At 38.4% G+C, this 27,966-nt stretch overlaps 1 protein-coding gene across 1 annotated transcript; it reads left to right on the forward strand.

The window, feature by feature from the left end:
- LOC134851436 (mitochondrial enolase superfamily member 1-like) lies at window positions 1–27,260 on the forward strand. The gene is made up of 8 exons (XM_063867513.1): window positions 1–190; window positions 6,732–6,845; window positions 6,933–7,189; window positions 13,967–14,167; window positions 14,472–14,549; window positions 23,377–23,527; window positions 23,704–23,901; window positions 26,883–27,260. The coding sequence occupies exons 1-8, from the start codon at window positions 124–126 to the stop codon at window positions 27,143–27,145; spliced, it is 1,329 nt and encodes a 442-aa protein (XP_063723583.1). The 5' UTR covers window positions 1–123; the 3' UTR covers window positions 27,146–27,260.
- Window positions 27,261–27,966: the final 706 nt, after the last annotated feature.

A 27,966-nucleotide genomic window follows, 5' to 3' on the forward strand; every position in this document is an offset into this window, starting at 1 on the left:
TTCATATGCGTGCGATTCTGCAGAATGAGTATGTAATTTTCAAAGAGAACTCAAATCTCAAACTTGTGTGCAAATATCAGTTATCAAGAATTCATCTATAAATATTGCCAATATTGTATTAAAATGAATCTGGATGTTAAAATTGTGAAAGTGAGAAGCTGGGATGTTCGCTTTCCTACTTCAAAAAACGGTAAAACTCTAATTTATTTGAGATACTTTGCTCTATTTGCTCAGTTGCGTAGCTCAACCTGAAACTTTTGAGGGCAGCAATGGGTGGTTTTTGTTTCAAATTTTTCGACCTCTGTTTGTAGAAAACATCTAAAACGTCTAATTTAAGAGGTATAAATTTCTGCGCCTTTAAAAAAAAATTTTTCGACCGGGTTACATCAAGGAATGTTTTTGACTGAACACAAGTTTGCACTTGAAAAAAATTTGACTTCGGAAAAACAATTCTATATCCATTATCAAAAAAATTGATGATGGATACTATTGTGCTTCAGAGTAATTTTTTTCAGCAAAATTTCATCAAAGGGTTGCCCTGAACTAGTCGTTTTTACCTCAAATTGATTTTTTTTAAACAGATAAAGCTTTTAGAGGCTTCATCAGAAACAGTTGCTCTCGTTTCTTTTCTGTTGCTGAGCTTCTAAAAATTTTGTTTCATTGAAAAATTTCAACATGTAATTGTGTTTTGCAACTGTAAGTTTCGGGGAATAAACCTCTAAGCAAAATTTAAAACGATCTACTACGCCACTGACAATATCCTTTAGTACTGAGTTTTGAGGGGGTGTCCGAGGTTCAAAACTACTCACATTCTCAAAAAAGCTGGTTTAGTTGCAAGTAACTCTTATTTGTATTATGTTTATTGCCCCTTTTCGTGATTATCTCTCGAATGTCTCCCTTTTCACTGAGTCGCAAAAGTTTTGGTAAGGTAAGTGAACTGAGAAAGTAGTTCATCAATTTACTTGAAAAAAAAAGATCCGCGATCGTTTTTGACAGTTGGCTCTAGCAATTGATTATTCCACCGTTTCTTTTTTTTTGCTGTCTTTATTCTTAGTTGTTATCCCCAATAGACTAACTGAGAATCAAATAACTTCTTGCTTAAAAAATGCTGATTCTTGTCTACTATGAGAACCGAACACTCGAGTCAATAGCAAAAATTGTTCTGAAAAATTGAGGCCCTCCGGTATCCTCCAGTTCCTTTCCTTTTTTTTCTTCTTGTTTTAGCTGAGTCACGCCATTCTCTTTCAATCCAGGCATCCGCTTAATTCACTCCTCCGCACATAATTTATGACCACATCTATCCAACTGTCAACAGTGACTAGAGCGACCTCATTTTTTTTTTTCAATTTAGTTGCTCTTTTCTAGATAGAGGTATGCGGTAGATGTTACAATGCGAACCAATCAATTTATTCCTGACCTCCATGAATTCTTGCCCCCGATTTCAACCCAGCCTCCAAATCATGCTATGCTTACTCAGTGAGCCTCCCAAGGTCTTTGTTTTAATTATCCCGAAACTGTTTCAGTACTCCTGGGTTAAGATAAACATTTTTCATTGGTAGCTAATTAGTTTCAGGCTTCCACAAAATCCCCTGAACACTTTATTCCATTCACTATTTTTCGCCATCAGGGGAAGGTGGTTCGTCTATTAGGGGTCAAAAGAGCCCAAAAATTGACTTCGGGGAGCCCAGTGAGTTTCCCACTGAAACATATTAATTCGTAGACTTAGTTCCCATGCCGTGATCTCATTACTGCAGAATTCCTCTGGGCCTATAAATTTTTCATGTCTTATTGAATTGCTATTAAAATACCATAACTAAGCCGAGTGCAATTTTTACCAAGTCAACTTTAATTGGTTTTGAAGAAGTAGATATTTGAAAAAGCCGCAAGTCATTTTTGTGCCGCCTACGGGCACCCTTCATCCAATTTCAATCTCATTATTTGATCGCATTCCATCCCAAGTAAATACCTAGAGATACTTCACTTTCCGTAAGTTCAAGGGTTTCTACGCCCTTTGGGGTCACAACACTCAAAGGTCAACTTAAACTCACCATTGGATCACCAGTGGTCAAACTTCCTCGAACAATTTTGGGGTCTTACGGCGGTTGCATTCAACAAATTTGACCAATATCCAATTAAAACTTCTCGGGTTCTTCCACTTTAATGGTCCATCATCACTCTTCTCGGGAAATGACTATTAACACTGAAAAATGGCATCGGAGTGGTCTGGTTCACAAATGTTTTTTTTCCGTCGCTTGTGACTAGCAATTTTGCCGCTATAAAATACGCATAGTTTACTCATTATTTGTATAAGTTGCCTCTTTCCGGTCTAAGAAGGTGTTTTTTCAAATTATAATAGCTTCCGATCCAAACGTTGGAAATATGTCAAACTATAACATTTGATGTATATCATCGCTTTAAGTGTCCGCTTTCTACAATCTATTGATGTCGAGAAATAACAAAAAAAGTACAGGTGGATTTGTTTAATTAGGGCATAAAATCAGACGTGAGGGTTCGGGGGGTCTGGGAATCTAAACTTAAGCTTTACTCAACTACTAAATTTAACATAACATAATAAATTTTGGCACCGTTCCAGCAGCTAAATGCCGAGTTTTGATAGGGCCATTTACACTTCCCGAGACCATTATTACTTGGGCCAGGGGGGTCCTAGGGATCCGGACTTAGGCATGCCCGGGTGAATTAATTATGTAAAATAAAGAAGCCGAAATTACTATTACTACTAGCTAATAAGAATCGATTAAAAATGCCAATTTCTCAAAAGTAAGCCAACGTTAAAAAAATTAAAATTCGAATAGTTACTTTTTTTGGGGAAAAATACCGGAAGGATGAATGCCGTTGAAACTCATTTCAGAACAATTAACGGCATAGCAGTAAAACGTGGAAAATGACAACCTTTAGATTGCTAACTCGCAGCTGAGTCGGATGAAAGTAACCGTAAATGTTCAGAAAGGGGCCTAGAAAACTAGACGACAACAAATGAGACGAACGTTTCAAAAGGAAGTTAGGCTGATCAAAATCATTGCTGTGAAACATATTATTGTGAACAAAAAAAGGTTAAAAACCGCGATAATTTTTTGTTACATGTACAATTCGAGTTTTTTTCACATATTTTGGCAAATAGTGGCAATATTGTTCCAGTAAGCATCCAAACTGATCGTTTTGTATTTTTAGTAGCCAGCTGGCTGCTAATTTTGTAGTACTCCAGGAAAAAAAATTTAACGCCTGAGTTGAATTTGATTGGCTCGTCTTAGAGTGTTTTCACAGCTTTTTTTGGATCATTTTGGATTTCGCCCAAAACTTTTTGCCTAAAAATTTCTTCGTCATTGTATATATCTTCAGGATCGTGATTATGGTTGCCGGGATTTCGGAGAGTTTCTAAGTTCGTCGCTAAGCTTCTGCCACAATCAGAGATAACACAATAATAATGACAACCGGACCTAGTTTTTTAATCTTTCTCAAATCTAAGTCCATCATCGGTAATAAGATTTTTTCGACCTTGGTGCTTAGACGCAACAAATTTGAAATTTTGCGTTTTTGACTGCTTAATTTGCAACTTAAAATGCTCAGTCGAATGTTATTTTAGACTGTAAACAATTTTTGCACCCAGTTTCATCTTTTTTTTCAAGGGTTAAAAATATTCGTCTAATTTTCTTTTAGCTTTTCATAATAATGGTCGTCTAATTTCCTTTCAAATTGCGGCGTCTAGTTTATTTGTTTTCTAGTTTCTCAAACCCGTTTCAGAAAGCTTTAACTCTTTTCAGTGCTTTTTTTAAACAAACAATCAAATTACCTCTTTTCAATGCTTTTCTCAAGCAAACAATCAATTACTTCTTTTCGGTACTTTTCGTAACCAAACAATCAAATTACTTCTTTTCAGAGCTTTTTCTTAAATAAACAACGAAATCACCTTTTTTCAGTGCTTTTCCTGAACAAACAATCAAACTTCTTCTTTTGAGTGCTTTCCTCAAGTGAACAATCAAATTACCTCTCTTCAGTGCTTTTCTTAATCAAACAATCAAATAATCTATTTTCAGTGCTTTTGTTAACCGAACAATCAAAGTACTTTTTTTCAGTGTTTTTCTTAAACAAAAAGTCAAAAAGATACTCCTAATCATAATCGGTTTTTGGGGTGCCGGACTTCCAGCCGAATTCTAAAATTAGGGAATTCAAGCCGAATAGTTCTTTTTAAAGTCGTGAAATATGATTATATTGAAAACTTTTTTGAAGAATTTCTGAATTTCTTGATCGGCTTCTTGTCCTACACTTTTTGGGGTGCCGGACATCAAGCCGACGGGACTTCAAGCCGAATTCTAAAATTAGGGATTTCAAGCCGAATAGATCCTTATAAAGCCGTGAAGTATGATTAATTTGAAAATTTTTTTGAAGAATTTCTGAATTTCATAATCTTTCTTCACTAGTTATTGGCTTTTTCATAGAATTTAAGCCTTCAAAGATTGTTTTGGAAAGTTGAAAATGAAACACGGTTGAAAGTTATTTTCTTGTTTATAAATTATGCTTTTCAAAAAACAGCTGATGTTATTAGCGGATGCCAATCACAAATGGTGCATTGTCATGAATAACGCTTCCCGTACCTTACAAAAACTTGGAAACCAGATCTGAGCATCGTAAAATCTTGCCTATTTCAGATCTTGTCCAGACATGGTGCATGTTTCGTTTGGACATGGACATGTCTGAATCAGGACTGAGGCAGGTATGGATTCCATCACAGAAGCAGATCTGCTCAAGGTCTGATTCAGACCTGGAACATATATGGGTCAGATCTGAACAGATCTGCACCAGGTCTGACCCATGTGTGCCCCAGATCTGAATCAGGCCTTGAGCAGATCTGCTTTTGTGATAGAATCCATACCTGACTCAGTCCTGATTCAGACATGTGCATGTCCAAACGAAACATGCACCATGTCTGGACAAGATCTGATAAAGGCAAGATTTTAAGATGCTCAGATCTGGTTTCCAGGTTTTTGCTGGATAGATTTCCACTCACTAAAATTTCAAAAAGACTCCTGTGCAGATCGATTCAAGGGTCTAAAAACAGTTTTGATCAATTTTTTTTCAGAAGAAACCTACGAGACTTATCTCTTTCGATGGTGTGTTTTACTAGGAGTCATTAAGCATGGCCAAAAGTAAAAACCCTCAGATAACCTACTGTTTTTTGAATTAATTCTTGGAAAAAGGATTTACACGTCGATTTTCATTTTTAAGGCCGGTATCACTGAGAGTATAAACATGACAATGAAATGAAAATAATTTAAGTAACTTGATTGAGGATATTTTCTAATCATAATTAATATTGAAGCAGTAAAATGAAAAGGGAAGGATACTAACATACTTGATTTGAGAAGTTTCTAAACATAACCGAATCAAACGTACCTTCACAAATGATAACAATCCAACCGAAGCTCGTTCCAAAGAATGAAAACGCAAATAATCAACAGAAGCAGCTAGTATCTTCTTGAGAACAAGAAGAGGAGTCACAAATGTTCCTCAATCAGAGGAACATGGATGACAGACATGACAGCAGACAACAGCCCAGCTGTCTTTATAAATTATCTGAAAAGAATTGAAAACAAAAGAATGCAAGCTATAACTGGTCCAATCAAAAATAGTTGTATAACTGTCGAAATAAGTTGTATAACTGTCACACAAAGAAATAAGTTAATTGTCGAATGGCTAAACAATAGCCGTGAAGCTATTTCGGAATAATAGAGAGAAGATGAAAAAAAATTTTTGTTTCGCAGGTTTTTATTTTTAGCCACCCGACATTTCGTTCCAGAATTATTACAAACACATTATTCTAAAAGATCTACGTCTATAGAATTTATTTCTATACGTGCTTTTCAAAAACTGAAAACAAGGACGTGATTTTAAACGAGTTTTAGTGTTATTTGTCAAAATAACAAGTTTCAACTATAAAAACAAGACACGTGACAAAAGTTGAGAAATCATTCGAAAATTTCAAAAAAAAAATTTTTTCAGATCTGATCATGTCTGATGCAGTTCAGGACAGATATGCAGTCTCACTACAAATGGATTCACCCTGGGCATATCTGTATTTCTATTTTTTTTCTGTAACATTAAAATTTTTGTATTTTCCAGGTCTGAACATGTCTGATACAGTTCAGGACAGATATGCAATCTCACAACAAATGGATTAACCCTGGGCAGATCTGTATTTTTATTTTATTTCTGTACGGGTTATTATGGACTAAACTTGCCAAAAATTTTGAAAAGCAACGTTTTACAGATGATAAAATCGTGTTTTGAGGTGTCTGTAAAATTTTAATTTCGGCTTGAAGTCCCTTCGGCTTGAAGTCCCGTCGGCTTCTTGTCGTAGACTCGGTTTTTGAATACTAAATTTAAAAAAAAATAGCATAAATATATTAAAAATATATATTCAGCAAACGTTCACTGATAGCTCATAGAGCGAAGGACTGCTTAAAAGCTGATTTTTTTAGATTCCTTGTTCGGGTATGAGTCGGGAAGGGATCAACATATTTTGGTAATAGAATTTGTTGGAATTTAATTTCATTTTCAGCGATCAATTAGTTTATTATACAGGAAACTAGCCCAGCAAAATGGACTACAATATCATTTTTTGAAATTAAACTAACATAAAAAAAATTCTTCAAATTCTTGCGGAAAACCAAACTTCTTGCAAGTTCTCGCTGCAACCAGGTGTCATTTTCTTTCAGCTCATGGTTCTGACGCGGTGCATGGCCTCGTTGACTACTCGTGTGTCTATGTGCAGATATTCACTGACGCTCCTGATGACAGTTTGATCGGGTGTGGGTTGACCTTCACAATAGGTATTTACCATAAATAGGTATTTACCATAAACAATTGCCATAAAAGGGAGCAACACATTTTTGGTCTTGTCTGTTCTTCTCATGTAGGTCGGGGAAATGAGGTGGTCAAAAAGTGTGTGGATAGTCTCAAGAGTAGAATTATGGGCGTGAACTTATCCGAAGTAGTGCGTGAATTTGGACAATTTGCGCACAGTTTAGCCAACGACAACCAGATGCGCTGGCTCGGACCAGATGGCGGAGTGTTGTCACTGGCTTGCTGTGCTATCCTGAATGCCATTTGGGACCTGTGGGCTAAAATTGAGCAGAAGCCAATTTGGAGACTACTTTGTGACATGAACTCAAAGGTTATGACCTAGTTTAAGCGTTCTCGCATCCAAGTTTAGGCGAGAATAATCAATTATAACGGATTATTATGATGATTTTTCGACAATTATAATTGATTATAATTACCAAAATTAGGTGTTTAAAGGATTTATAATTGATTATAATCGTGATATTTTCCAAGAGATTATAATCTCTTATAATTGATTATAATTGATTATAGTTCTTACAAAAAAACCTTAGAATCAATTATAATCGGATTACGAAACTAAGTCAGTTCCAATTGGAACTGACTTAGTTTCAGTCAATAAGCAAAACAGTTTTCGATTTCAATGGTGTGACTGGTTGGCAAAAATGGGAGGCTAGGTAGAATTTCTAATTATTTCCTTATCGTGGGAGGGGGATTCGTTACTTGTGTCAGGGGCTACAATATGTTCAGTTGTCAATCATCCTAGTTGTCAATCATCCTAGTTGCTATTCTTTATTTCTCATTCTTTAATTAAGTGTGAGTTTGGTACCTGCCTGTCAATCAACTAAAAGCTGTCTAGCTGTTATGTGTTGACCTCTAGTTCACTCTCTTATTTATGCGAACTAGAATACAGTCAATTGAGTATTTAACAGCCATCTTTTTACAAACCCTTGTTATGGCGCAGCCAGTGGATGGTGGGGGGAAAAACCCCCTTGGAATTGTGGCCTTCTGGCCTCCAACTCAGGCGGAACCGCAACTTTTATGGGAACACTGGAAACAACGATTTCATTGGGCGATGGTGGCGAAACATGGACTAGTCTCGTCCGACTACTACTTTGCATCGACATTAACTGAAGCACAGATCGCAGACCTGGGTGACATTGGTGGAAGACCACGGGCAGAAGGTGAACGTACATTGATATCGAATCTGTATTTATGCCTGGGACATGAGGGACAGAGAGCCTTGCATAACCAGCATCCACATTTAGATATGGAAACAATACGATACCCACGTTTTTTGGATATCTGTGTAGCTCTTTTTCAGAAAGAGCGGAACGAAACGTACGAGAGGTACCAAATGTTGTCGAGGAAACAAAAGGAGGGTGAGAGTCTAGAATCGTTCTATGCAGAACTTAGCGGAATGGCGGCAAGATGCAATTTGGGCACCCAGGAGCGGAAAATGGTGAGAGACATATTTATTTTCAACATGAGGAACAGGGACGCACAGAACGAGCTGTGTCGGGAAACTAAAACCCCGGAAGAAGCATTGCGAATCGCAATGTCATATGAAAGAGGAGACAAGTACGCAAGGAGCTACAAGGGCGCCGTATCCGGTTCCACGGGAATGGCGCATCCATCGCCAGGGGGTTCCCTACATATCAAAATGGAACCAGTCAGCAATATTCGCGGATCCAGGGGACGAGGAATGCCAAGGGGACGGGGTCAATATCCAAATCGTGGAGGAGGTCGAACACACGATCGAATGCAAGAGCGCAGATGTTACAACTGCGATCAACCGAACTTCACCCCAGAACACCGACAACGATGCCCAGCAAGAGCCGTCACATGCAATTTCTGCAAAAAGATTGGGCACTTTGAGAGGACTTGCCGGGGAAAACGACAATCCAGGGGGGGACAACCGGTTGGATTGATCCAAGCGGATGAGCTCTTCGACGAGGAAGATACCCCCTCGGATGACGTGGAGCCCCAAGCTGCGGCAAATTCAGTAGGTTTCGTTAAACGAGAACACCACAGCTGGTCATCAGAAAGTTCAGACGATTACATGGTGATGGCAATTCGACGGAAGAAGGAAACGGTGTTGAAAGTTGCTGGGCCTAAACTCAAAATATTCATTAATGGGCACCCGATGAACATTTGGATCGACAGTGGATCGCCGATATCCATTCTAACACTAGAAGATTTGAGAAGAACAGTGGGAAGAGCGGGAATCAACTTGAAGCAGGATAGCACTGACGATGACGAATTTCGCGACTACAGTAACAATCGGATCAAGATGTTGGGCAGAATGGAACTCGAGTTAGCATCAAACGGCTGGAAGACGACAGCAGAAGTCCGAGTCATTGGGGGGACCAGACCATCCATCGTGGGACGTGATTTGATGGGTAAACTTGGACTCCAGTTGATGCAAGCAGATCCAAGGGGGGAGTCATGAATATCCAGGGGGCGGAGGAAAATTCATGCAAGGAGAGGCACGATGAACCAGAGGATGAACAGATGGATCAATGGCAATCATACTTCAGTAAGCTATTCCCAAAACTTTTTACTAGAGTTGGAAAAATTAGGAACTACAAAGTTCAAGCAGAATTTTTCAAAAATCTTGTACCAGTGCAGCAGAAGGGACGGAGAGTGCCGGTAACGCTCCAAGAAAAAGTGGACAAAGAAATTGATAAGCTATTAACCCAGGGACATATAGAAAAATTGAAAGAGTGTTTGGATCGATATTTTGTTTCTCCGATCGTCATCACCGTGAAAAAAGACGGGTCCGTAAAATTAGCATTGGAATCACGAGAGCTTAATAAACAAGTGCATAAAAACAAATACCAGATGCCAAATATAGAAGAACTTGTAGATACAATAGGACAACTCATATCCGAGAAAAAACAAGGGTAGGTGTACTTTACTACGATGGACCTCACGTACTTGTATGGGCAACTACCGCTTAGTGAAGAAACAAGCGTGCATTGTAATTTTTCTTTGGTGGGCGGACGATCGACAGGAACTTACCGTTTCCGAACAGGGTTTTACGGGTTAACGTCAATGCCGGCAGAGCTCCAGCGAGTAATGGACTCAATTTTAAACGAATTCCCACAAGCGAACGCGTTTATTGATGATATTTTGGTTACAACCAAGGGAACGGAAGTAGAACATATCTCCTTGGTTGAAAAGATCCTCCGGAAACTAAACCATGAAAACATATCCTTGAAGTTACCAAAATGCGAGTTTGCGAAACGCGAATGCGAGTGGCTTGGCCATCGTATAACCGAAACGGGGGTTACGCCCCTTAAACGAAAAACATCGCCGATAGACGCACTAAAAGCTCCTAAAACAGTCACGCAATTAAAGTCATTTATGGGCTCAATCCACAGCTTACATAAATATTTACCGGCGATAGCGGAGATGTCAGCTCCATTAAGGCCACTCCTCAGCAAGAAAAACGAATATAATTGGACCGCGGAATGTGAAAATGCTTTCCAAAACATTAAAATGGGGGTAGCGAACATAGTTGAATTAAAACACTTTGATATTCATAAGGACATTAGAGTTGTTTGCGATGCAAGTCACAATGGCCTTGGAGCGGTTTTAGAGCAATTGGGTACAGAAGGGTGGCGCCCTATATCTTTTGCATCACGATTCTTGAACGCAGCCGAGAAAAAATATTCCACTAACGAGTTTGAAATGCTGGCGGTGGTATGGGGGGCCAAGTATTTCAGAAATTACATCCTAGGAAGATCATTTACAGTCATTACCGATCATAAGGCTTTAATTTCATTACTTAACGGGAATAACAAGAAAAACAAAACACTTTTTTCAAGACTGACACGTTGGCTGGACAGGCTGATTCCTTTTGACTTTGTAATAGAACACAAACCGGGCGCCAAGATTGGATTGGCAGATTATTTGTCAAGGCATCCTAGCGAACCCCCTAAACCGATAAGTCAATATGATAATTTGTTCACCGTGGCAAAAATCGCTTCGATTAGAAAATCCCTTGGTTTTACAAATGAATTAAAACCCCTTGGTAAACGAAACTATCAGAATATTGGAGAAACTGGTTCTAAACAGTCTAGACGGTTTTCATCCAATCACAAGCGAGAACGAATAACATGCATACAACCAGCGACGGTTGAGGGCGGAAAGTCATGCGTGAAGACAACGACCAATAGGAAACGATCAATTTGCATAACGCTTAAATCAAAGAAATCCAAGGGATATTCAGTGTGCTCTATATATCGTTCCCTTGGAAGACGGTTAAACTTGCCTACATCGACACACTCAAACAAAATGGATAGCGACTCTAATTGTTCTTTCCCAGTATTTGAAATTGAAAATGTTGAAAATGAAACAATTGATTCCCAAACTAACAATCCGAATATACTACAACCTCAGATCAACTCTCCGCTTAAATTAGATGAAAATTTATTGAGTAGCGATGAAATAACTGTCATTAACCCTGAAATTGTTGCAATTACTAAAAACACACGGGATTCAAAAATTAATACAGTACTTTCAATACCTTCGAAATTTCCAGGCGAGCTTTTTCCTACTGTTAACCCGAATCAGCAAATTATGTCCATCATTCCCCGTGATTGCAAGGTTATCAAGAAGTCCCAATCGTTACCAGAACTTTTTAATTTAGAATTTGTTGCCTCGAACATACCGGCGGATGTGAACTTAGTACGAGTAAAAGAAGCATTGGAGAAGAAGACTAACTTGAAAGAAGAACTCCTGAAGATTGGGAAGTACTGGGCTCAATACGCTAACGATCTGTCGTTACGGGACGATTGTGTGTGGTTGGATGGACGGTTGGTCATCCCTTTACCTTTACAAGTCCCAGTGGAATCGCGGATACACTATTACCATCACGGTAAAAGAAATATGTTCGAAGCAGCGCGTGACGTCTGGTATCCTTACATGTACCGCAGTTTGGCAGCAAAGGCCACGTACTGTCAGCAATGCACGGAAGCGGGTAAGAATCTAAAATCGTTATTACCCAAGGGAGACATGGGTAAGGTCCCAGAACCAAGGGAACCCAATGAATGTCTACAGTTGGATTTCTGGGGGCCGATAAATTACTTGAATGAAAGTAAGAAATATGTTTTGGTTGCTACGGACCGATTCTCAAGGTGGCCGTCAGCAATGGTTACTACCACTAATACGTCAGATAAGGTCTTAAAATTCCTTGATAAGTACATATCGCATCATGGAGTACCTCGGAAGATCCACGTTGATCAGGGATCATGTTTTACATCTAATAAATTTAAAAGCTTTTGTAACGAAGAAGGCATCGAGCTAATGTACTCCCCAGTGAATGATCATCGAGGCACGGGGTCCGTTGAACGGACAATAGGAAGTTTGAAGAATTTTGTCCTAACATATGCGGCAGAAAAAGAACATAAGTCTCTAGAATCTATGGTCGATAAAGCGCTAGGCGCCCTACGATTCTCCAAAAATGCAACTACTAAATTAACACCTTTCGAAGCTCACCACGGCAGGGAGGCCAATACCGTTTTACGAAACCTTACGAAAAAACCAAGTTTGAAAAATTTGAATTGGAAGAACGTCTTAAAACAAAAATGTTTGTGTTTAGACGAAACTGATCCTGAGATGAGTCAAGTTGCATTCCCCCAGCATTCGAGTTGGGAGGAGAGGTCTGACCTTACATACGCTCCAGCTTTGCGAAGGGCCCCTATCACGCTGGATAGTGACCAACAAATGGACGCATGTCCAAGGGAGGTATCGGAAGTTGCCCCACAAATCCAAGGGGTGGAGACACTGGCCCTAACATCCAGGGGAGTGGAAGAGGACGCAACCTATACCAGCGTACTATCAGCAAGACCCTAAATCGGTATAAATTACTAAAATCCAATGTAATCTCTGAATCCGAACATACTTTAAAACTTAAAAACGGATCCGTTCTTAGGAAAAGTGCAGTGGCATCAAAACCGAAACCTGACCTTTCCAAGAAACGGAAGCCGGCTACGCTCAAGGATATGCTAGCGAGCGCAAAGAAAGGGGCAGTCGTGAGCCCGAAATCAAAAAGAGCTAAGACCACGCAGACGGTACTAGTAGCCACCTTCGAGTCCGACAGTTCGGATACTGAAGACTATCAGCCATTAAACATTCCGGTACGACTACCGGTAGAAATGCTAGCGAGACGCGAAGCAATTGCGGCGGGACAAGGCCCAAGCGGCAGAACGACGGTAGTGGAAGGAGGAACGGGAGCTAAAGCCAAACCCAGAGTGACAAGAGCTAAGCGAGGAAAAGGGGGCCAAAGAAAACAAGTGAAGGAAAGCCAGGAACGTCCAGCGTTAGTGGCGCGAGAGTGCATTGTAAATAGCAGTCAAGAAGAAGACTTGGAATCAGGCAGTCAAAGCGAAAGCTCGGGAACCAGACGGAGTACTAGAAGGAGAAAGCCAGTAGACAAAATGGGAGGGGTTATGATCGAAACTATCCAGGGGGCGGAACAAACAGGAAAACATCCAGGGGGAGAAGGAAAATGAATCTTATTCTACATCTATTCAAAAACTCGTTAACCCAGGGAGAGGGATGGCCATAAGCCTAAAACTCAAGTTTGTTAAAACTCAAGTTTTTGTTGTATTATAGTTGAGGCGGCAGGTTGAAGGTGTAGTTATTATATTCAAATTTAAATTACTATGTATTTAAATTTTACATCCATACGGAAATGTCAGGGGCTACAATATGTTCAGTTGTCAATCATCCTAGTTGTCAATCATCCTAGTTGCTATTCTTTATTTCTCATACTTTAATTAAGTGTGAGTTTGGTACCTGCCTGTCAATCAACTAAAAGCTGTCTAGCTGTTATGTGTTGACCTCTAGTTCACTCTCTTATTTATGCGAACTAGAATACAGTCAATTGAGTATTTAACAGCCATCTTTTTACAAACCCTTGTTACTTGGTACTAGGTACAAAAAGCTTATTAGAATCATAGAAAATCTTTTTTTTGCTGATCTTTTTTAGCCCAATTTTGTTCGCCAAATTTGTGTTTTTTTTTAAAGAGGCCCAATTAAAATTCGGAGTCGTGAAATTGAGTCGTCCTTGATAATGCAAAGAGAAATATTCGAGTTTCAGGATTTGATCAATTGTGGTATTTGGAAACACTTGGCGGACGAACTGAGTCCACAAGAGGCGTTGGACATGTTAACTTCTGTTGAGTCAGCAGATGATATCAAAAGAAGAATAGATCACGTGACTAATCACGGAGTGGCAGCCTATACAACTGCATGCGGGTGGTTGGGCTATACAGATGATTATATGAAGGACAAAATTCAGGTATAATTGATGACAACAACTGATTTTTTAATAATTATAATTCTGAACTTGCCAACATAATTCAGTTTTTACTCAACACGACAAATTTCAGCTTCAAATGCAAAGCTCAAAAACGGAAATTGCTTGTTTTGTTCACTATTTCTTTCCAAATGGTTAAACTTGAAATGGTTATTTTGAAAGCTTTAGGCGAAAGTTCTCAAATGGTTGAAAATTGTTAACATGTTGATGGCTTCCTGTAAAACCATCTGCATGCGATCCCCAAATTAATCAGTGAATAACCTAATGAGCTGTGATGTTGTTTAAGAATTTCATGAGTGAAGGATGGACGGCATTCAAAATAAAAGTGGGGGTCAACTTGCAGGACGACATCAGACGTTGCAAAGTGAGTTTCAAATTTCATTACACTCGATTTGCAATAGCGGATGATCAAAGTTCTGATTGCAAAAAAACTTTTTAAAAAAGTTGGATTAAATTTCATGTTGTTTTTGCTATTTTTTCGAAGTGAAATGACGAACAAGCAGATTGTAAAGTGCTTTTAAAGTAGGTCAATGTACCATTAATATCTTGAAACAATATCCACAATCTTCCCGAAATTTGAGTCCGAATAGCAAAAACGCTATTTTTTTTGTTCTGGGACATTTTTTTCGGAATGCGAATCACGACAAACAGGAACTTAATATGTTACCTCACTTGACGCCTCACGAGCTTTCCTCGGAGTACTTAAAATGAGGTCGTGAAAAACTACCCTCACGCCAAAGTTACTTCCAGCCACTTCCCTCCAAAGATTGAAAACTTCAAAATTAGTCGAAATTGTCGAAACTGGAGGTACCATTTAAAAAATTCAGCTATAGTGCCAATCATGCCCTCGAAACAGTATGTGCTTCTCGGAAATCAGCTAGTCAGTAAATGGAATCTTTTTTAAATTTTGGCATCTACCAATCACAGAAGATTTAGCAAACGTTGTTTAACCTGTGAAGAATACAATGCTGTTATAAAATTTTCCGGACAAAAGGTATCATACTTGAAAAATACAGCGCTTTATTTTCGAATTGGATTGCCTTTAAAAATTAGACAAAAAATTAAGAGACAAAAATTAAGAGAAAAAACTTGCTAGAAATTATAGCCGAATTGATATGGTGCATATGATTTTGAGAGATTCCAAGTTTACCCCCAAAAACTATCATCAACTATTTGACCAACTGCTGACTACATGAAAATGAGCTTCTTATCTAAGCTATCAAAGTTTATGAAAACGGTTTTTCAATAAAAGATTGGTATTTTAAAGATTAGAAAAGAACTTTTTGGCTTTGTCGGTTACACGAAAAGCTCACTTTCACATGCAGTCTTTGGTAAATTTTGGGCCCGGATTTCGCAAAATACATTGCATCATATTAATTCTGCTAAATTTCCAGGCAAATTTTCATATGAACTCTTTCTTTAATTCCAACCCAATTTGACAAAAACGCTACGTAATTTTTAATTTAATCTGTTTTGTCCGGATAATTTAAATCAACACTGTAGACTCTTTTGCATCATTTCTCCACATTCCAGTCAAAGCTATGCTCTTGAACACAGCTTTTTTGCTACCGAAAGCTATTTTTGTGGCTACAGCTGTAGCGCAATACAATTATTGCAGCCCAAATCAGTCAAACTGCGGTAGGATTCAATCTAGAAATAAAGAGAGCTCAACCTCACACACCATCGTTGCCACGACAAGGGAGCCAATACACCATAAGGCAATCTGAATATGAACGCTTTAAAAGTAACCTAATTAGTTCAGTCTAAACTGAAGGTACCATTTAAAAATTTCAGCTAATAGTGCCAATCATGCCCTCGTCGAAGCAGTATGTGCTTCTTGGAAATCAGCTAGTCAGTAAATGGATTCTTTTTTAAATTTTGGCATCTACCAATCACAGAATGTTTAGCAAACGTTGTTTAACCTGTGAAGAATACAATGCTGTTATAAAATTGTCCGGACAAAAGGTATCAAACTTGAAAAATACAGCGCTTTATTCTCGAGTTGGATTACTTTTAGACAAAAAATTAAGAGAAAAAATTTGCTAGAAATTATAGCCGAATTGATATGGTGCACATGATTTTGAGAGATTCCAAGTTTACCCCAAAAACTATCATCAACTATTTGACCAACTGCTGACTACATGAAAATGAGCTTCTTATCTAACCTAACAAAGTTTATGAAAACGGTTGTTCAATAAAAGATTGGTTTTTAAAGATTAGAAAAGAACTTTTTGGTTTTGTCGGTTACACGAAAAGCTCACTTTCACATGCAGTCTTTGGTAAATTTTGGGCCCGGATTTCGCAAAATACATTGCATCATATTAATTCTGCTAAATTTCAAGGCAAACTTTTATGTGAACTTTTTTTTTAATTCCAACCCAATTTGACAAAAACGCTACGTAATTTTTACATTTAATTCGTTTTGTCCGGATAATTTAAATCAACACTGTAGATTCTTTTGCATCATTTCTCCACATTCCAGTCAGAGCTGTGCTCTTGAACACAGCTTTTTTGCTACCGAAAGCTATTTTTGTGGCTACAGCTGTAGCGCAATACAATTATTGCAGCCCAAATCAGTCAAACTGCGGTAGGATTCAATCTAGAAATAAAGAGAGCTCAACCTAACACACCATCGTTGCCACGACAAGGGAGCCAATACACCATAAGGCCAACTGAATATGAACGCTTGAAAACTAACCTAATTAGTTCTCAATCTATACTGTATTTCAATGCGTGCGACACGTACTTGGCCATGTTTAAGCGTTTTTGCAACATTAAGGGGCATAACGTATCTATGTGTGACTAGGCCATACCGTATATTGCAATGCTTAAAATTTTTTTTGATTTTACAGTTTATCAATGCTGTGCCTTTTGAAAGGCCAAAAGAAAGCCATAGTTTATGATGTCACTACGGGACTGGAGGAGGGGTGCGTAGTTTAGGGAAGTGTAAAGGTTTGATTCAGCCATCTATACATTATGTATGAACGTTTTTTGTTTCAGGGTAATCTCAATAAATTTCAAAGCAGCAACCCTGTTCTCCCTGGGGTTCCGAAGTTGACCCCCATATCTGAGTTCCCATTTGTTTCTGAAGCTTTTGGATATGACAATTTTTGTAATTTTAGTTCAAAAATTCTCAGTAAGATTAGATTTCAAAAATTCTAAAAATTTGAAAACCCAACTCTAGAGGTGGCGCTGTCAGAGTATGTCAATAGTTGCAGAATTTTACTCTAAATTGGCATGCTCAATTTTGTTTAGTTTTCGAGATCTAATTTTTTTCAAAGTTTTTTTGAAATTTTAAAAACCTACATTTAAGAACATTTGACAAAAATTCAATTTCAAAACCCCATAGTTGGGAGCTATCAGGGTACTCTCAGGGGATGCATGTCTTACCTCCATAAGTGACTGCTCAACGTCTTACTTTCGAAAAGCTTAGATTTGAATTTCTTATTTTAATTTTTTTAAATTTTCAGATCCACGTAGCCATCTATCCATATTTGTTTGCACCATCTATCCAAACGGCAATCCATTAAGCCATAAACTCATTCATCAAGCTTCTGATTTGTCAAGCAATCCATCCAACCAGCCATCAAGCCAATCATTCATTAGTCGGTCTATCTCTGTAGCCATCAAGCCTTTCATCAATCTACTCATTCATCAAATCATTATTAAGCGATCCATCCATCTAGCCATCAATTTATCCAAGTGGCCATCAATCAAAGCATTCATTCGTCAACTCAAGACATCGTTCAAGCAATTCATTTTTTCAGCCAATCATCCAGTCAACCAGCAATCTAGCCATTCACTCGTTCTTATATCCTCCCATTCATGCATCCATCAACCTCTACATCTTTTTAGCCCCTCTCAATATTCCCATGCATGCACACAACCAGGCTTTCATCCACAAATTAAGCCACCATACATCTACTCATCGGTTGATGAATCGAACCAGCCATCCATTCATCTTGCCACCCGTCCATCCAAATAGCAATTCATTCTTGTAGCTATGCATTGATATAGCCACCCATCCATCTTTCCAGTCAACCAGCCTTCCGTCTACCAATTTAGCGCTTCATCATCCCTGCTATCTTTTCATCCACCCATCTAAGCCGACCATCAATCATACTGCAGTCCATCCACACATTCGCCAGTTCTCCATTCAGTCATTCATCATCGATCTAGCCGTCCATTCATCTAGATTTCAATCCGTCCCGCATCCATCCATCTAGATAATCATACATCTCATCAGTTATCCATGCAGCTGCTCATCGTCGAACTAACCATCCATTCAAACTGACATCACTTTATCCATCCAACAAGTTATTCATCCAATCAGCCGCCATCATCCCATCAAGCCATTCATTCTTCAAGCGATCCACCCTTCTAGCTTTTTATCCATTTAGCCATCAATCCTTCCAAACAGACATCCATCCATCCAAAAAGCCATCCATGCAGCTGGCTCTCCATCCATTCAGCCGTCCATCATCCCATCATCCATCTATCGTGCCTTCCATCCATCTAGTCAACCAGCCTTCCGTCTATCATCATAGCCCGCCGTCAATCCTGCCATCTATTCATCCATCCAACGATCCACCAATCTCAGCCATCCATCAATCATCCGACCGCCTAGCCACACACTCACACAGTCCTCCATCAAGCCGTTTATCATCGATCTAGCCATCCACACTTGTTGATATCCATTCAACCAAGCATGACCTCAGTCATCCATCAATGCAGCTGTTCATCGTCGATCTAGCCATCTCGCCATCCATCCATTGATCCAACGGGCCATCCATCCAACCATCAAACCATTCAGTCTTCAAGCGATCCATTAATTTAGTTATCCATCCATCTAATCGTCAATCCATCCATTAATCCATCCATTTAACACGCTATTTGTGCACCTGGCTATCCATCCATTCAGCTGTCTCTCAATCCCGCCATCCATCCATACCGCCATCTATTCTGCCGTCTCTACATCCAACCAGTCGTTTTTCACTGCAGCCATCACTCAAGCAGTCCATTACTCCGACCATCTAGCCATCTATGCGTCCATCGAGCTATCCATCCTGTCTTCAATCTTTTATTTTATCCATCCAACCAATCTTTCTAACATCCATTGATCCGTCCAGCTATCCTTCCCACCAGCTAAACAGTTTATTTTTCTCTTAAAGATGAACGTTTTAATTTTTCATGCAGCTTTAGCTGCAGGGTGCTTTCTAGTTTAATTTAATATTTCTTCTTATGTTTTCAGATGGTTCTTTTTTTTCAGATGGTTTTTTTTTTCAGATGGTTCGCGAGCTGATCGGGTCGGGAGGTAAGTTGATGGTGGACTGTAACCAAAAGTGGGAAGTTGATGCAGCAGTTAAATGGGTCAGGGAACTCTCCCCTTCTGACATCTACTGGATAGAAGAGCCCACACATCCAGATGATATAATTGGTTAGTTTTGTTGATAACAATATCCACAATCTTCCCGAAATTTGAGTCCGAATAGCAAAAACGCTATTTTTTTGTTTGTTCTGGGACATTTTTTTTGGAATGCGAATCACGACAAACAGGAACTTAATATGTTACCTCACTTGACGCCTCACGAGCTTTCCTCGGAGTACTTAAAATGAGGTCGTGAAAAACTACCCTCACGCCAAAGTTACTTCCAGCCACTTCCCTCCAAAGATTGAAAACTTCAAAATTAGCCGAAATTGTCGAAACTGGAGGTACCATTTAAAAAATTCAGCTATAGTGCCAATCATGCCCTCGAAACAGTATGTGCTTCTTGGAAATCAGCTAGTCAGTAAATGGTTTCTTTTTTAAATTTTGGCATCTACCAATCACAGAATGTTTAGCAAACGTTGTTTAACCTGTGAAGAATACAATGCTGTTATAAAATTGTCCGGACAAAAGGTATCAAACTTGAAAAATACAGCGCTTTATTCTCGAGTTGGATTACTTTTAGACAAAAAATTAAGAGAAAAAATTTGCTAGAAATTATAGCCGAATTGATATGGTGCACATGATTTTGAGAGATTCCAAGTTTACCCCAAAAACTATCATCAACTATTTGACCAACTGCTGACTACATGAAAATGAGCTTCTTATCTAACCTAACAAAGTTTATGAAAACGGTTGTTCAATAAAAGATTGGTTTTTAAAGATTAGAAAAGAACTTTTTGGTTTTGTCGGTTACACGAAAAGTTCACTTTCACATGCAGTCTTTGGTAAATTTTGGGCCCGGATTTCGCAAAATACATTGCATCATATTAATTCTGCTAAATTTCAAGGCAAACTTTTATGTGAACTTTTTTTTTAATTCCAACCCAATTTGACAAAAACGCTACGTAATTTTTACATTTAATTCGTTTTGTCCGGATAATTTAAATCAACACTGTAGATTCTTTTGCATCATTTCTCCACATTCCAGTCAGAGCTGTGCTCTTGAACACAGCTTTTTTGCTACCGAAAGCTATTTTTGTGGCTACAGCTGTAGCGCAATACAATTATTGCAGCACAAATCAGTCAAACTGCGGTAGGATTCAATCTAGAAATAAAGAGAGCTCAACCTAACACACCATCGTTGCCACGACAAGGGAGCCAATACACCATAAGGCCAACTGAATATGAACGCTTTAAAACTAACCTAATTAGTTCTCAATCTATACTGTATTTCAATGCGTGCGACACGTACTTGGCCATGTTTAAGCGTTTTTGCAACATTAAGGGGCATAACGTATCTATGTGTGACTAGGCCATACCGTATATTGCAATGCTTAAATTTTTTTTGATTTTACAGTTTATCAATGCTGTGCCTTTTGAAAGGCCAAAAGAAAGCCATAGTTTATGATGTCACTACGGGACTGGAGGAGGGGTGCGCAGTTTAGGGAAGTGTAAAGGTTTGATTCAGCCATCTATACATTATGTTATGAACGTTTTTTTTTCAGGGTAATCTCAATAAATTTCAAAGCAGCAACCCTGTTCTCCCTGGGGTTGCGAAGTTGACCCCCATATCTGAGTTCCCATTTGTTTCTGAAGCTTTTGGATATGACAATTTTTGTAATTTTAGTTCAAAAATTCTCAGTAAGATTAGATTTCAAAAATTCTGAAAATTTGAAAACCCAACTCTAGAGGTGGCGCTGTCAGAGTACTGTCGATAGTTGCAGAATTTTACTCTAAATTGGCATGCTCAATTTTGTTTAGTTTTGGAGATCTAATTTTTTTCAAAGTTTTTTTGAAATTTTAAAAACCTACATTTAAGAACATTTGACAAAAATTCAATTTCAAAACCCCATAGTTGGGAGCTATCAGGGTACTCTCAGGGGATGCATGTCTTACCTCCATAAGTGACTGCTCAACGTCTTACTTTCGAAAAGCTTAGATTTGAATTTCTTATTTTAATTTTTTTAAATTTTCAGATCCACGTAGCCATCTATCCATATTTGTTTGCACCATCTATCCAAACGGCAATCCATTAAGCCATAAACTCATTCATCAAGCTTTTGATTTGTCAAGCAATCCATCCAACCAGCCATCAAGCCAATCATTCATTAGTCGGTCTATCTCTGTAGCCATCAAGCCTTTCATCAATCTACTCATTCATCAAATCATTATTAAGCGATCCATCCATCTAGCCATCAATTTATCCAAGTGGCCATCAATCAAAGCATTCATTCGTCAACTCAAGACATCGTTCAAGCAATTCATTACTTCAGCCAATCATCCAGTCAACCAGCAATCTAGCCATTCACTCGTTCTTATATCCTCCCATTCATGCATCCATCAACCTCTACATCTTTTTAGCCCCTCTCAATATTCCCATGCATGCACACAACCAGGCTTTCATCCACAAATTAAGCCACCATACATCTACTCATCGGTTGATGAATCGAACCAGCCATCCATTCATCTTGCCACCCGTCCATCCAAATAGCAATTCATTCTTGTAGCTATGCATTGATATAGCCACCCATCCATCTTTCCAGTCAACCAGCCTTCCGTCTACCAATTTAGCGCTTCATCATCCCTGCTATCTTTTCATCCACCCATCTAAGCCGACCATCAATCATACTGCAGTCCATCCACACATTCGCCAGTTCTCCATTCAGTCATTCATCATCGATCTAGCCGTCCATTCATCTAGATTTCAATCCGTCCCGCATCCATCCATCTAGATAATCATACATCTCATCAGTTATCCATGCAGCTGCTCATCGTCGAACTAACCATCCATTCAAACTGACATCACTTTATCCATCCAACAAGTTATTCATCCAATCAGCCGCCATCATCCCATCAAGCCATTCATTCTTCAAGCGATCCACCCTTCTAGCTTTTTATCCATTTAGCCATCAATCCTTCCAAACAGACATCCATCCATCCAAAAAGCCATCCATGCAGCTGGCTCTCCATCCATTCAGCCGTCCATCATCCCATCATCCATCTATCGTGCCTTCCATCCATCTAGTCAACCAGCCTTCCGTCTATCATCATAGCCCGCCGTCAATCCTGCCATCTATTCATCCATCCAACGATCCACCAATCTCAGCCATCCATCAATCATCCGACCGCCTAGCCACACACTCACACAGTCCTCCATCAAGCCGTTTATCATCGATCTAGCCATCCACACTTGTTGATATCCATTCAACCAAGCATGACCTCAGTCATCCATCAATGCAGCTGTTCATCGTCGATCTAGCCATCTCGCCATCCATCCATTGATCCAACGGGCCATCCATCCAACCATCAAACCATTCAGTCTTCAAGCGATCCATTAATTTAGTTATCCATCCATCTAATCGTCAATCCATCCATTAATCCATCCATTTAACACGCTATTTGTGCACCTGGCTATCCATCCATTCAGCTGTCTCTCAATCCCGCCATCCATCCATACCGCCATCTATTCTGCCGTCTCTACATCCAACCAGTCGTTTTTCACTGCAGCCAACACTCAAGCAGTCCATTACTCCGACCATCTAGCCATCTATGCGTCCATCGAGCTATCCATCCTGTCTTCAATCTTTTATTTTATCCATCCAACCAATCTTTCTAACATCCATTGATCCGTCCAGCTATCCTTCCCACCAGCTAAACAGTTTATTTTTCTCTTAAAGATGAACGTTTTAATTTTTCATGCAGCTTTAGCTGCAGGGTGCTTTCTAGTTTAATTTAATATTTCTTCTTATGTTTTTTTTTTCAGATGGTTCGCGAGCTGATCGGGTCGGGAGGTAAGTTGATGGTGGACTGTAACCAAAAGTGGGAAGTTGATGAAGCAGTTAAATGGGTCAGGGAACTCTCCCCTTCTGACATCTACTGGATAGAAGAGCCCACACATCCAGATGATATAATTGGTTAGTTTTGTTGATAAAAACAAACCTAAAATCAATTAACCTGTAATAATTAATATATATACAATTATTTTAATTTGCACGAGGTCAAAATGAATAAGTTAAGGGAACGGTGGGGGGGGGGGTGGTTCTATGAATAACATTGCAAAGGGGTGAGTGTGCAGTGTTCTTTTATCCAGGTCACCAGAAGATCAAAAGTGAAGTGAACAAATTGGGAGTGCGGGTGGCCACAGGGGAGGTGTGCAAGAACAGAGTGCTGTTCAAACAGATGTGCAGTCAGGGAGCACTGGACATCTGCCAGATAGACTGTGCCAGAGTGCTGTCCATTAACGAACTCATACCCATTCTCCTACTCTGCAGAAAATACAACATCACTGGTAGACTAAACTACTAATTAACTAATTAACTAGTGTGTAATAAGTTAAGTGTATAATAGGTAGACTATAGTGTATAATAGGTAGTGTATAATAGGTAGACTAATTAACTAGTGTATAATTAGTTAATAAAGAAAAAATGAAATAGACAGAGTTAGTAAAAGTAGCTGTTTTCTTAATACTAACACCTCAAAACTGGTAGTTCATCATAGAATTCGTAGAGTTTATATCTGAAGGCTGCCTGAAGACTTGAATAATCAAGCAAAAATGGGTTCAAAATTAACAAATGGCTCTTTCAGTAATGGCTCTTTTAACAATTGGCTCTTTCCAACTTTGTTTTTCTCAGTAGTCAACAAGGCTGTTTATAGTTTAAATTGTTTGCAATACATAGCTTTGATCACGTTTCTTGAAAATGATTTAAAAATATCTTCATTCCACTCTGAATCTAGCTCTGCAATATTGGCACCAATGAGCTTGCTTTCAGTTTCGATTGACATATACCCGGGCTGACGTCCATAGAAGAAAAATGCTTATCATACAGTTTCATAGATGAAGTCTATGGAAAAATGCTTGTCAAAGAAAATTCATACAAAATTTAAAAAGTGGTTTAAAAAGTTTTAATGAACATTTTTGGTCTAATTGCCTCTTTTGAAGGTTTCTGGTCATTAAAATTATATTTCATCACTTTTGCTACGCGTTCATAAAGAAAGTATATTTCGCATCCTGGATCGAGGTTTGCCATTTATGTTTCGCTGTCGATATTCGACCAAAAACCATGGCTAAGAGGGCCCTATAGTTAAATTCAGACACGAAACGTGACTAAGTTGAGTTGGTCAAAACACAAATTCGAGTATGAGCAGAAAACTTCAAGCTGAAAACAGAAAGACGAAATGACTGTTTTAAGACCATTTATCCACGGGGGAAAGGACCAGCACAAGAGCTGTACAGCTCATCACGGCGAACCGCTGTTGTGCCCTTGTTTAAGAACTACATGCTATTTTTTTTTTTGGTTATTTTTCTGGGCTGGGTAATGTTGCTTCACCCTCAAGCAACGAGCACGGATCATGGTGGGCCTCGAACATCCGACCTTTCGATTGAGAGGCGGAGACGTAACCACGTCTCCACCGCTCCCAAGTATTATTGTCAAATACAAAAAAGACCATTGGATCCTTGCCCAATCTCAAAAAAACTCTCAAAATCATTCTCAAATTCATTCTCAAAATCAAAAGAATCAAAACAAAGTCGAGCTCAAAAAAAGAAGATACACATTATCTTAAGCAAAAGACCAAGAAGCAATTTTCCATGAATAAAACGACGCTTTAAGGTCTTTGTTGATGCAACAGAAACATAATGATTGTAATTTTTGGACAAAAAAATGATGGTCAAAATAGAATTAACATATCATTAATTAAATAACAGATCAGTGGTCTGCCAGAGGTCTGTCAATTTCTTTCTGTCTTTGGTAACCAAAAAAAAACATTTAGCATCTGCTTCTTTGAAAATTAAAACAATTAATCACACTCTGAACTTATGTATTTTATTGGCCGATTTCTTTCATGTTGAATATATTGCTTGGTTGAAATCGCGTCAAAGATCATTTCCTCAAGAAAACGCAGTCAAATGAATTTCCTTGGTTGAATACAATTTGTTATCGAATTTTCAAAATGCTTTTGCTTTGCCAAATGCCCTTTGTCCGGCAAAGCCCTCAATGTTTTGAATGCTTTTTAATGAATCTGCGATATTTTTTTTATTCAAAAAATTTTCAGAAAAATAAAAATTCTTGAAATTTTCCAAAATTTTCCCGCACGCGTGCAATTTCCAGCACAAAGTTAGTTACTTCTCATCCAGTAAGTAACAATTTATTTGAAGGAATTGGGTTACCTCACTTCATTTTGGAATTTGGACTTTTTTATTTTCGCTTCATACGCTACGACATAATAAAAATTGGTGAATAGCGCGCATTTGTTATCCCGAACTTGCCAAACAAATTAGCAATTTTTAACAACTTGTAACTTTACAAAATTTAGTCGCAAGCAAAATTGAGCTTCAATTTCGAGCGTAAGCCTGATGGTGTAAAAACTTCCGTCAAAATTGGTTAGATAAAAATCTTTCGAAGTTTTTTGAAAATTTTTCCACCACGCGTTATGTAACGTATGAAGTGATGTATGTATCGTGTAGTCTCGTGCTAATAAGGCTAAAAAGCTCCCCTCAATTCATTATCGAAAGTCGATAGCAAAAAAATTTTGAGCGTTTTTTGTCCCAAATGGATCTAGGACAACATGTGGGCGGGAATTCAAGCTAAATGCTGAAATTTAAATTTTACTAGCAGTTCAAAACGTTGAAATTTCATTTTTAAACTGTAATTTTAAAAAAAATAGGCAAGTTAAGTTCAAAATAATCAATTTTGGCAGAAGCACACGATTGAAAGATGGCCTCCGCTAGTTACGTCAGTCGGATTGATAACTGTCCAATTAATACACAAGAAAAACCATTTCAACAATGTTTCATCTCTGTATATCCTTCAACTCCTCTTTACGGCCCAAAATAAATGAAAAAGTCCATAAACCTTGAAAAAAGCATGAAAGGAAAAATTTGTTAAAAATTTTACAAATTGATCAAAATTCTTGATTTTTTGAGAAATAGGGAAAATTTTGCAATTTCTTGAAGGTTTTTGAAATTTTTTGATGTCTGGTGCCAGTGCCAACTTAATCTCGATTGTTAAATTTCAACCTCTGTAACTCTACAAAATGATCAAATATCAATTTGATTAAGAGCTCAGCACCTTAATAGTTTCAAATCAAAATAGACTAGTTACTCGAAATTGGTTACTCGAGAACTAGTTACTCGAACAACCCCTCTCTTACCCCAAGCAAACATGCTCAAAAATTATATTTCTGAGATCCCGAGGATATAAATTCGCTAGTCAACCAATCAAAAGCCACAATTTCATCAAATCAGATTTCTCCATGTACACTCTGTTTTAGTCTGTCCCCATGGAGGCGGAGTTGGATTATGCGAAATGATACAACACTTGGCCGCCTTCAACTACGTCAGAATAGCCCCGCTGGACCCAAACAGTGACTCACCCCCTCTGGTGGAACATGCTGACCACCTGTCGCATCACTTCGAACACCCTCTGAACTGTTTTGGGGGAGTGTATAACGTGCCGGAAAGTAAAACAGCAGGATACACGACTACACTTAAGACTGAGTCTTTGGCAAAGTATGCGGTGTCTATGAGTGAATGAACTGAAATAGTTGAAGCAAAACGAAACAAATTGTGAAAAGAATTAAGTTTTTGGCTAATATAATGACATTATAAAAGTAATTGATGCACGACTGTTTTTCTTTCAATCACTTCGTGTTCGGGTTTAGTTTCTCAAAACAAAATCAAGTATCAAAATTAAACATGAGATGTAAGAAAACACAACTTGAAATGACTTCTACGAGAAAAAAAAACAAATTTTGAAATGTTCGTTTTTCCCATCCGTGTAGGGAAAAACAATTAGTTTTGATGAATTATTAATGGCAGTCAAAGGTGTTCCGGCAGCTTATGAAGAGTGGGAAGGAATTACGGTGTAGGGTCCGTTTTTCAATTTTTCATCCAAACTTAAATACCTCGAGGAAAACTCAACTGTAGTATTATATTACAACTACATGAATCATAATAAAATTTTGAATTTTTTTTTCGCAATGTCAAGAAAAGCAGGTCTTCGTTTTATTTTCGTTTTTCAAACTGAATTAGTCAAAGCTTATGACACTGACGTCTCAACAAGAATTTAAACGCTATTTTGAATTTCTTTTCATAATTAGAGTTTTCTTGCAATTCCGTTTAATTTGATTGCCTTTCAATTAATTTGAAAGAAGAAAGAACGGGGACAATAGCATTTTTAGTTTTTTTTTCAAAAAGTTTCAAAACAAATTCTGACAAGACCTCAATAAATAACCAGTAGACAAGACAACTCATTGCAGCATGCAAAAGTGCCAATTTTTTTAAATTGTTTACAGCAGCAAAAAACCTGACTCAGGTTGGATTACAGTGAACAGGTGTTTGCTTGTATAATAGCAA

Source organism: Symsagittifera roscoffensis, chromosome 7 (assembly GCF_963678635.1).
Source record: "Symsagittifera roscoffensis chromosome 7, txSymRosc1.1, whole genome shotgun sequence".
Taxonomy (NCBI): domain Eukaryota; kingdom Metazoa; phylum Xenacoelomorpha; order Acoela; family Convolutidae; genus Symsagittifera; species Symsagittifera roscoffensis.